Source organism: Colobus angolensis, unplaced genomic scaffold (genome assembly GCF_000951035.1).
Source record: "Colobus angolensis palliatus isolate OR3802 unplaced genomic scaffold, Cang.pa_1.0 Scaffold174, whole genome shotgun sequence".
NCBI classification, from domain to species: domain Eukaryota; kingdom Metazoa; phylum Chordata; class Mammalia; order Primates; family Cercopithecidae; genus Colobus; species Colobus angolensis.
In genome coordinates this window covers 25,529-37,477 of record NW_012114866.1, presented here as the reverse complement: position 1 = coordinate 37,477, position 11,949 = coordinate 25,529, and the positions used below count along the sequence as shown (strand labels likewise).

The 11,949-nt window shown below is 40.4% G+C and overlaps 2 protein-coding genes and 1 pseudogene across 2 annotated transcripts in view; 2 read left to right on the top strand and 1 right to left on the bottom strand.

Annotated features, from left to right (window-relative positions):
• Positions 1 to 2,537, top strand: part of LOC105509287 (tripartite motif-containing protein 64-like) — a 5,822-nt gene extending 3,285 nt beyond the window's left edge. The window contains exons 5-6 of the mRNA XM_011938455.1: positions 674 to 771; positions 1,867 to 2,537. Of these exons, the coding sequence (XP_011793845.1) occupies positions 674 to 771; positions 1,867 to 2,360 (592 nt within the window). The 3' untranslated portion in view covers positions 2,361 to 2,537. The remainder of the gene's footprint in view (positions 1 to 673; positions 772 to 1,866) is intronic.
• Positions 2,538 to 7,639: 5,102 nt separating this feature from the next.
• On the top strand, positions 7,640 to 9,500 carry LOC105509335 (annotated as a pseudogene).
• A 1,557-nt stretch (positions 9,501 to 11,057) lies between these two features.
• LOC105509334 (putative tripartite motif-containing protein 64B) overlaps positions 11,058 to 11,949 on the bottom strand; it is a 6,402-nt gene continuing 5,510 nt past the window's right edge. The window contains exon 6 of the mRNA XM_011938540.1: positions 11,058 to 11,551. Within this exon, the coding sequence (XP_011793930.1) occupies positions 11,058 to 11,551 (494 nt within the window). The remainder of the gene's footprint in view (positions 11,552 to 11,949) is intronic.

Below are 11,949 nucleotides of genomic sequence, written 5' to 3'. Positions count from 1 at the left end.
TCTGAGGAATCATAGAGGTGTCTTCTACTCTAGAGGGATGGGAGGTTAAAAAAAAAAAAAAAAAAAGGCAGAGGGAGGAGAGAGATTTCCTCTGGGTGGGCTGAGGAGGAAGGTTTTGTTCCTAAAAGCTCAATGACCCGGACCTACTCCATCACAATATACCCAGTTCTAGGAAAGACCTCAGGAAAATGGTTGCCTCGTGACCCTCAGCAGCAGGGTTCTCAGGCTGGAATTAGACTCCTTTGTTTTGTACAAAAGATTAAAGCCTTTTTTGTCAGTGAACATTCTCTGTTAGACACTGACTAACATTAGTGACAACTGCAGGCTCTGGTCCCAAATGCTTTTGTCTGAGTTTTCTGCTCTCTGAAATATTTCCAGGATTTCTTCATTTCCTCAGGAGGTGTGCTGGGGAGAGGGAAGTAATGACTTTTAATGAGTTTAGAAGTTGTGTAATGTCTGAGAATAACATATCTGGAGAAATTGGGTTTTTATGCAAGTAAAATTTAGAAAACGTAAAATTCCTGTGGGCCCAAGAACATGGAAGAAAATATATACGCCGTTAACCAAAACTGGCAGAATTCTGAGGAAACATCTTATATGAAAATATGATATCTTTGTATGACTGTGTGATTACCTCTGGGCCTGGAAATATAACTGAGGCCATTCTGTGCAGGGCTGATTTGGTACAGATGCAAAAGACCCAGCCAGTGAACCCAGAGCTCACTTCATGGCGCATAACTGGAGTCCTAGACATGCTCAACAACTTCAGAGGTAAGGGCCAGCTGCTTGGCAGTCCAGCCTCAAATCATTTCCTTATTGGGTCCCTTGGTCAAGACTTTCTCATTTAAGTTTTATTATTTTTGACATGTAGGTAATACTTAGTTTTCCAAAACATGTACATCTTCTCTGCCTGCATAGTAATCTACAATGATCAAAACTCAATTTCCTGACTTAGAGTTTGATGAAAATGTAAAGCAAGATACATACTTTATTTTCAGAATGAGAGGACAAAGAGTACTCATGTCATGTAGTTATGAAGACACTAATTCTCATGGTGGCATCAGTATTTCATGTTTATTCAATTTTATTCAAATTTGAAGGCTTAGATTTGGCATAATAGTTTTTAATTGGTTCTATTCTATGTGCATTTACATTCATTTTACAAGTAAACTTTATTATTTATAAAATCAGAACGCTTTGATCAACAAAGAAAATGACTAAAATGTCCATAATCAGGATAATTCTAATGCCATCAGATTACATCTCGTAAGAACTGAAAGCTGAGGGATCTGTGAACATGGCTTAACCATGTTACGCCCATTCTAGAGAACAGGTCTAGTAGCAGAGGGCAGGAACCCAGAGCAGACTGAATCAGGGGCTAAACAGATAGTTTAAAGACAGAGTATTCTTTTCAGAAGCTTATAAATTTTATGTGTTAATTTCTACCAAAGTTTTGATGTTTGAGACTATAACAGGCATAACTTACATTCCAATAAACACTCACACCACAGCAAAGTGATGTCTACCTATTGATGATCTTAAAGACAAATAATACAAGAAGATTTTTCTATTAAAGAAAAAAATTGTTGATAGGTCCTGAAAGAAACTATGCAGATGTAGACATTAAATCATTACTTCTCCCAGTGATATGGTCACATTTTTTCTCTATTATTTAAGGAACAATACATAATTGTATGTGCTGTAGAGTTGTAATGACATTTCATCTTCATGGATGCATGGCACTGAACTCTCTTGGCTTCCTGTTTTCTGTATTTTCTTGGAGGAAGAGCAAAGGAAGTGAATAATTGGGCCACAGAGCCTCTGTCCCTCCTAGCACTCACTAATATAATATTTTTTCCTTGTCAGTGGATAATGCTCTGAACACGGAAATGACTCCTTGCTCTATAAGCCTTTCTGAGGATGTGAGACGTGTGATATTTGAAGATGACCATCACAGTGCACCCATGGATCCCCAGGGAGTGGAGAGCTTTGCTGTGTGGGGAACGCAAGCATTCACCTCCGGCAGGCATTACTGGGAAGTGGATATGACCCACTCCTCCAACTGGATTCTGGGAGTCTGTCGAGATTCCAGGACAGCAGATACCAATATCGTTATTGATACTGATGAAACATTTTTGTTAATTTCCTCGAAGAGGAGCAATCACTATAGTCTCTCCACCAACTCTCCACCCTTAATTCAGCATGTGCAAAGGCCTCTGGGTCGGGTTGGGGTGTTTCTGGATTATGATAATGGATCTGTGAGTTTTTTTGATGTTTCTAAAGGTTCTCTTATCTATGATTTTCCTCCTTCCTCCTTCTCTTCCCCTCTGAGGCCTTTGTTTTGCTTTGGTTGTACATGAAAAGTTGGTTTCATGATGATTTATTGTGACCTCCCATATATGAGACAAATAGTGTCCTGAGACCCTATGTGTGAGAGCCTGTGAGCTCATTGTAACTTCATGGAATGTAATTACTTTATGGTTATACATGGGATAACCACCTTGAATGTATACATTTGCTAATTAAGTTATTTTAATTAATAAGTTATTGTGGAATCTTCACTAGAACATCAATAATGGCTTTTTTTTTTTTTTTTTGTACAAGGTTTGTTGAGATTCATTCACTTACCATGAAATTCATGTTCTAATGTATTTAATTCAGAGAATGTTAGTGTATCACACTTGTGCAGCCATCAGAACTCTCTACTGCCTGGGCACTTTTATCACTTCCAGAAGAATCCCAATGTCCATTAACATTTATTCTCCATTCAGCTTCCCCATTCCTTCACAACACTTAATCTACTTTTTATGTTTATGCATTTAGGTAAATAAAATCATACAATATAAGTTTTTTTAACCTGATTTTTTTTCTGAGAGTATGTTTTCAGAGTTTGTACACGCTGTAAACCATTTGTCTTACTTGTATATTTGAACAGGCTGGAGTAGAAAAATGAAGTGGTGGATATCTTATCTTACAAAGAATAAAGAAGAGCGCTTATTTTCTTTTTAAGTCTGACCAAGTTAAGTTGACCTCATAGACTTTATTATTTCTCAACATCCTAGCTATTAATCACATTTCAGCTCATGCAACAGTTTTTCAGTGCTGGGTTGCTCTGTTATTACATCCTCTCTGAGTATATTATATCAGATTATAATATTCAAAAAACTCTTACATTTATTACTACCGGATTGAAAATTCCAAGGGGGCAAAGGCAGTATTTGTCTTCTTTGATAAGATATTACCATTATCCAATGCAATTTTTAGAATACAGTACACCATAAATAAGATGAATAAATGGATAAGTGGAGGAGTTAATATGTACAATATTACTCTAACATTAAAATACTTTTCCACAATGTCACAAAATAGGATAGAATATACTAGAATACACTAATGAATATCTATCAAAAGATAAGAAATAAATCGATTTTCAGATTCATATCAAAGATAATGCTACTATGTTAGGGTTTAAAATAATTGTAGCATAATTTTTATGGGATTGATTTCAGTTGTTTTGGGTTTTTAAATATAAACCATTGAAAGAGGAAGGTTCCTATGTAAAATGATGGTGAAGATGTACAAGGCTTTGAATAATGAGACTGTCATTATTTAAACTGACATATTAATTTAATTACTTACTAAGCATAAAGTGGTATAACACTTCTTATGCAATATAAAGAACAAAATTAATTTAAATTTTAAATAAGAATCCCAATGAGACAGCATGGAAAATTCTATCATAGAATGTAATAACTGCATCTCCTAGGGCAATGGTTTATCTGGTCTAACAAAGACAACTAATTTGAAATGATTCAAAAGTTGCATTGCTCTCACATGTTTGTACCAGTATATAAGTTGGTCAAGAAGAAGACTGACATCTTCAACAACTGAATTTTATCTCTGTGTGCAGAAAGCTGCCATTTATTGCCGTGTCCCATGCGGCAGGAAAGCTGAAAGAAAAGTAGGACGGACAAGAGTATTTGGCTTTAAGAAAATCACCTGGTGTTTTTCACAATGCTTTTATTCCCATCCTACAGTTTCAAAATTAGACAGATGTCACACCAAGTTGTAAGATATATCTAGGAATGCTGTTTACACACAAAACAATATTTATTTTTATCATTTGATTCAGAAAACAAATTAAATCACTGGCACAACTGAAAATAACCCAAGAGATTTGTTCAATGAAACAAAGCAGAACCTCAACAAAACAGAGAAGGTGTTGGCAAAGGTAAGCAGAGGTTTTAGTATTCAAGAGTGAGTAAACCCTATTTTTACCACTGTCAAGGTGTCCAGTGTTGTCCTTTTTATAGCCTGGCTAGCTGAGGGTTATGTGGCAAGAAATATCTTACTTGTATTTTAGTCCCTTAAATGGGAATGATTCTCCCAATTTTGAAAATATTTATCAGAAATGTTCTCTTATTCTTTCACTCTATACTACATAGATTGTATAATAAACTGTCTCTCTTCTCCCTCCACGTATTTCATGCAGCACATTAGGGGTTAGCAGAGAGAAAGCTATCACCGGCTTCTTTTGGACTTGCTGCTTTTTTCTAAGTGATCTGAGATGATAAAATTATTCACTTTAGGGCACCAACCCTGCACTCCTTTTTAATTTTCACCTATATTTTATGAGATTTTTCTATTGATGTTAAAACTCTCTGCAACAGTCAGTGCCTCATAATTTAATTACATTATTTGTTTTGCGTTTTCAAGGAAAAATTTTTTCCTGACATTCTTCTAATTTAGCTCAAATTTACTTTTGCAGAAAGACAGATGTAGCTACTTTACGATCATTTAGTCTTTGAAGATGAAAAAGTTTCTGTATTTATTTAGCGTATTTTCTTAGCCATTAACCAAGACAATCTTATTCTACTGATATTCCTAGAAATATTTGATTCATTTATTCTCTACACTTTTCAGAATTTATGTTAGAATATTACCAAGACTTCAATTGAAAGAAATCAAAGAGAGACCACTAAGAACATTGTCAATTATTAATCCAGAAATCTTTAACTTTTTGAGTTTTTAATCCCTAAAGGAAGTTATTTATCAATAGTCTTGTTACAGACTTTTTTTTAATTCAAGAATTTTGATTCTTCTGGAGTACAAAAAGTAAAAAATAATAAAGAGGATAACTTGGAAAAAATAATCTAACAAAACTGAAACACATTCTTGACTAGCACTCTATTTCTGTACTAAATTGAGGAGACATGCAAATGGCAGTTTTTCTAAGTGAAATAAGACAGACACACAGAGAAAAACACTTCATGGTCTCACTCATATTTGAAATCTATTTTTAAAATTTCAATAGATTAAAAAAGGTGGTCACATTGGACAGGCTGGTGGGAAGAAAATAGGTAGATGAAGGGCAAAAGTTGTAAAAGTGCAGTTATGTAGAATAAATGAGTCTGATGTACAACCTGTAGGTACATTTGATAATCTTGTATTTTTGGGAGGAAATATTCTGAGGGACTAGACATTTGGTATTCTTATCATAAAAAAGAAGCGCAGCTAAGAGATATGATTGATTTAATTTTCTTGGTTATAGTGATCTTTTCATTATGTGTATGTCTCTCAAAACAATATATTGTGTACCTTGAAAATATAAAATAAAGCATAAATTTAAAAATAAAGGTAATTTTGTTCTTGCATATAAGCTGAAAATAAGTGAAGACTGGATCAGTAATAACATTGCTTTGCTGAATTAAGAGAATTCTAATAAGATATTTTTAGTTAGGAAGCTATCTGTATTTTAAAAAATTGATCTAATGCTGGTTACAGTGGCCATACTTATAATCCCAGGGCTTTGGGAGGCCAAGGCAGAAAAATCACTTGAGGCCAGGAGTTTGAGATCAGCCTGGGTAACATCTCTACCACAAATAAAAACAAAATTAGCCTTGAGTGGTGGTGTACACCTGTTGTCTCTGCTACTCAGGAGGCTCAGTGGGAGGATTGTTTGAAACCAGGATTTTGAGGCTGCAGTGAGCTCTGATAGTGCCATTGCAATGGGCCTGGGTGACAGAGTGAGAACTTGTCTCAAAAACAGCAAGTAAATATTTTATGTAGCCATTTTGCTTGAAAATTATAATTGTTTCTTCTACAATTAATAAATCTGCATGTATCTAGGCCAGCTACAGCAGACAGAGCTTGTCCTTTAGTACTTACATCTATCTATATATGAAAAAGACAATTATAAGGAGGCTCTAAGGAAAGCTTTTTTCTCATTTGGGACTCTGAGGTTATAATACTTTTGACTGATTTTCTGTCTCAATGGTGGATATCACCCTGAGTCTTAATTTGTCTGAACACCTCACATAGTCTGAGATTTTTACAAAACATAAAGTTCATAGGATCAATACATTCGTGTGCCTTAAAAGTCTCCAGGCATTCAAGGATACTATTATAGGGAAACTCAGGCCTTCTATTGCATTATTGGAGGAGCACATTTGAGACTCACAGCTTTGAGTTGCAGGAGTCTGTTAACAGGTCTGGACAATGAGGGATGTCAGTCCAGAGAATTCTGAGGAAGGCTTTCTGCCTTATTATAGGGAGAATAATCATTGGAGACTCTAGACAAGTTCCCAGTCATCATTCCAGCATTTAATTGCTGTTTTTGTAAACCAAGCATTTTGGGAGGCCTAGACAGACAGATCACTTGAGGTCAGGAATTCAAGACTGGCCTGGCCAACATGGAAAAACTTTGTCTCTACTTAAAATACAAAAATTAATGGGGTATGGTGGCACACGCCTACAATCCCAGCTACTCAGGAGACTGAAGCAGGAGAATCACTTGAATCCGGGAGGCAAAGATTGCAGTGAGCCAAGATCATGCCACTGCAGTCTAGCGTGGGTGACAGACTGAGTGAGGCTCTGTCTCAAAAGATAAATAATTAAAAAAAAATCACATCTTGAATGGAGGGTGAATAAGGAGTATAGCATGGGGCCTTGGAGGGAAAATATGCATTAAAAAGGAAGGAGAACATACTGAACATGCCAGTGGAAGGTGAAATTCTAAATATCTGATAAGAATATTTTTAAGAAATATGTTTAATTCTTAGTAAATCAAGATGGACCCTTTGAATGACATTAAAAATTCACTAGAAGAGTGAAGATTTAATAGTTATAATGTCACATAAGTAACAAAAGTCTCAAAACATAAAGTGCTCTAAAACTTTAATTAAAGTTCATTTTTGAGATAGAGGAGAGAAAAAATAATAGTTCATATGTTAGACTTTATTATGTGAAAAAGGCTTTTATAAAATTCTTCCACAATAATTGAAGATATAAATTACAATAATTATAATTCACAAAAGAATAAAAGCATTAAAATAAATTGTAAAAAAAATTTTAAAAGGGTGAATTTGAAAATTATTCAAAAATCAGAAAGTGATTTTACCAATACTCAAAAAAATTAAAATGAAAACAAACTTAATAATGTAAAAGAAGGCAGTTTTCTCCCGGGCTGGAGCGCGGGAGCTTTGGCTTCTCTGGGGACGCAGAAGCGAGAAGTAGGGACCTTGGCGCTTGCCCCACGCCTCACTCCCTTGACCCGCGCCCTGGTCCCCTGCCCGCTCCTCCAGTCCCCAGCAGGGTGCTTCTGACTGGGACTGGGCGGGAGGGCGGCGGGGCGCGCTGCATGATCCGGCCTCCGCCGTCCCCATCCCGGGGAGCGCAGGTCAAGGAGGACCGCGCTTATTATGAAGAGTTCCAGGACTTCTTGAGTCCGCCTAATACACGCAGCATCGCCTTGGACACGCAGCATCGCCTTTACAGTCCGCCTAATACACGCAGCATCGCCTTTCTACCCTTTGGAGGACAAGGAGGAGCATGGCGTCAAGGGCTAGAAGAGCGTCCTGGAGGCGTGGGGCTGCTGGGGACGCTGGTGCGGCGGGGGCTGAGCGTCAAGCAAGCGCAGGAGACTGACCACAATGGCTGGATCCGCGGTCTTGTCGCCTGCTACCATGGCTTTGTGGATATATGCTGGTGGCCTTAGCTGAGTGCCCCCACATTGACATCAGCTGGTAGGACAGGGAGGGGAACACAGCCCTAATCACAGCTGCACAGGCAGCGGCTGCCCTGGCCCCATGGGCACAGTTGCCTTGGACACTGGCTCTCAGCCTGGCGCTTCCTGCATCACCATCACCTGGGCTGGTTCATCTCAGTTTTAGCACAGATCTGGTGGAAACAGACTGCCAAGTCCTGCTCCTGGAGTCTTTCTTTGAATAGGCCTGGGGTGGGGCCCAAGAATGAGCAGATCACCAGGTTTCCTGGTGAGGCTGATGCAGCTGGCCCAGGGACCCCACATTGAGGATGGAGGGCTTTGAGGTTTTCCTGCCTGATGACGGCCAGGGACCCCTCTCAGTAGGCACTGAAGACCAGCAGAGTCACAGACCCCAGGAGAGATGTTGTCAGACTGACACAGAGGCATCAAAGAAAATGAGGAAAGCTGCTGAGTATCTGTTCAGGACTTCCTGCGCTGTATTACTAAAGAGGCCGTTGGGTCCCAATCAGGGCACAGTATCATCACCAACTACTTGTTGAACTTATGTCCCGGGTCTTGACCTGGAAAGGAAAGACGCGTTCCGTTCGGGTTCACCGCCCTGATGAAAGCCGCCAGGGAGGGTCGAACGGATCGCATCCAAGCCCTGAGCTAGCAGGGGCGGGTGTCCACGCGAGGGCCCCCGCCATTGAATGCTGCCACAGGAGTGACGACCTACACGTCCGCCTCATACAGTGGCTCCTGGAGCGCCCCTACTGGGAGAGGTTCAGGGAAAAGTACCAGCTTGAGCTGCCTCGGCTCCCAGAGAGGACGCAAAAGCCCTAGAGCTCCAAGAACCGCCTCCAGATGCTCAGGGACTAGAGCTGTCCGCTCTGACGCCGCGCTCTGTGTGGGGCCCGGAGCACCGGGGCGCCCTGGATCACATGTTCAGGATGACCACGAACCTCTAACAGCCCTGCAGTGGCCATAGCGTGCCAGGCCGCGTGCCCTGAGAGCACTCCGTGCGTGGGGAAGAGGCTGCTGGCGTTGCAGGAAATCCTGGCGGCGCGGGGAGAGGGGATGCAGGTGCAGGAGGCGGGCGAGGGGGAGGGCAAAGAATAGCACAGGAGGCTGGTCCGGACGGCCATGGGCTAGCGGGAGGGCTCCCTGAGAGCAGGACTCCGACCTGTAGAGCTGCCGGGGTACTGGGGCCCCGCCGCGCCCGCCTCGCGGAAGACCAGTTTCCTGCCCCTGCAGCGCATGCAGCAGAGCAGCGTATGGCCTGGCGTGGTTGTGCCCGGGGTCGGCGACAGCAAGGCGCCCGCGCCCACCTTCTAGTACCGGCGATCCGCGCGGAAGGGCAGCGCCAAGGACAGCGGCCACCTGCGGATCCTCCAAGTGGAGGTACAAGGAAGCCAAGGAGAAGTGGGAGGCGGAGGAGGCCAAGAAGAAGCGCCACGTCAAGGCTCAGGAGAGGATCCCGCCGTCCTGGAAGAAGAGTAGTCTCCAGAGGTTTTGATGTTTTCTGCCTGGCTTTCTTCTGGGCGTCCTGCCTGCGATGCTGCTGTGACCCTTCAATTTGGCTGTAGCCTTTGCCACCACCTCTGTATTTGGTTCCTGTTTTTTCTAAAATTACGTTGAAGCAAGAAGTTTTAGAAGGTGGGTTTCACAGAGACTTTTTAAGAAAAGGGAAATTCCTTGAAAGCATTGAAGATTTATCTACCTGCAGACTCTTAACAACACTTAGGAGTACACTATTTCTAGAGCCATATGAGCTAGCTTCCCAATAAGAGGGAAATATCACAGAGGCAAGGACGGTTTCAGACAATTTAAACATAGGGTCTCTACTTATTTGCTTACAGAATCTGAAGGTTTCATTAACTCCAGATCTGACTCACAGCTGTTTATCCTTTGCAAAGAATGGCACATAGTAAGGATGGAGCAAATTTATCATGAATGACAATGCACAATTACTGATCTTTTAGGACCAAGACTCCCAATTTGACATTAACATTGAAGAAAACATAGATGACAATATAATGATTTTGATAAACCAGTAGTTTGTCTGAATCCAGCATTTATGAGAACATTAAAGATAAGAATCAGCCAGGTTTGGTGGCTCACATATATAATGTCAGCACTTTGGGAGGCTGAGGCATGCATATCACTTGAGGTCAGGAGTTTCAGACCAGCCTGGCCATCATGGTGAAATCCTGTTCTCTCGACTGAAAATACAAAAATTAGCCAGGCATGGTGACACGGGCGTGTAATCCGAGCAACTCAGGAGACTGAGAATCACTAGTACCTGGGAGGCAGAAGTTGCAGTGAGCCCATGTCAGACATCTGTATTTCCAGCCTGGGGTATTGAAGGAATCACTGTCTCAAAAAACTAAAATAATAAATAAGTAATCTATGCTAGAAGCCAAAAAAAAAAAAAAAAGAAAGAAAAAGAATTTTTTCGGCTAAAAATTATTTACATCAAAACAAACTTCTTCAAAGGTTTTCCAGTCTAAGTTTACATTTTATGATGCTACTTTGGAATGTATGCAAGGACCATTGAAAACAAGAGCTATCATTGAGTGTATATACCAGTAAGACAATTCAGTTCACTCTTATAATTAACATATTTTACACATTTACAAAAATCAGTAATTTTTAGTAACTGATGATCCAGACTATATTTTGTATTATTTGCTTTGCATAAAGTGTCTACAATCCACAAATCCACAGAGATCTAAAGTACAAAAGGCGTTGTGAGTCGAATGGGTGGGGAAGGTGCAATGAATAGAGAGTAACGATAAAGGGTTTTGGGTTTCATTTTGGGGCATAAAAAATGTCCAGGAATCAGACAGTTATAGTTTTTCACAACCCTTGATTAAAGTAAAATTTAGGAAACAAATGTATAATGTCAGTGTGGTTATCCCATTTCATACCAGATAATAATATTGTTTCCTCAAGTTACAATGAGCTCAAAGATGCTCACACATTGTCCTACTGTTTCACATGAGAAGGTCTCGAGATTGGAGTATTTTTCAGACGAAAGAGCTCCCTAAGAAATCATAATGAAACCTGACTTTCATGGGGAAGCAATACAAAAGAAAGGTGTCAAAAGGGAAGACAAAGAGGAAGGGAAAAAGCTGTATATGAGGGAACCTTTTGAAACATCATAAAAGCTCACAACTGTGTTGTCATAATCCAGAAACACCCCAACCCGACCCAAAGGTCTTTGCACATAGTGAGTTAAGGGAGCAAAGATGTTGGAGAGGCTATAAAGGTTGTTTCTCTTTGAAGAAAATAGAAAAAATGCTTCCTCAAAAGCAGGAACATGATTTGTGTTTGCTGTCCTGGAATCTTTACAGACTCCCAGAATCCAGTTGGAGGAGTGGGTTACGTCCACTTCCCAGTAATGCTTGCCGGAGGAGAAGGCCTGAGCTCCCCACGCCGCAAAGTTCTCTGCTCTCTGGGACTCCCTGGGTGCACCATCATGGTCATTTCCAAATATCACATTTCTCACATCCTCAGAAAGGTTCATGTAGTGACTCGCCCTTTCCTTACTCAGAGGATCATCCACTGCAAAAAGAACAAAAATCAGATCAAGGAGTTATGTGGGGGTCACATATTATCTGCCCAGGTACTGGCTTTATTTGTACCTCCTGTAAGAGACAGAATACAGGGAGAAAAAAGACTTTGGAAACTCTTATCTATGAAGATCAAGGGTTGTTATGATTTCCACAGCACAAAAGAATCCTTAAAATCACAGAGAAAAACAAATAAACAAATGTCATTAATTGTGTGAATCAATGATTTAATGTCTGGCTTTGCTTGATTTGTTTCAAGAGACATGTAACATTATTTATTTAGTAGAAAATGCCACTTGGGGCCGGGCGCGGTGGCTCAAGCCTGTAATCCCAGCACTTTGGGAGGCCGAGATGGGCGGATCACGAGGTCAGGAGATCGAGACCATCCTG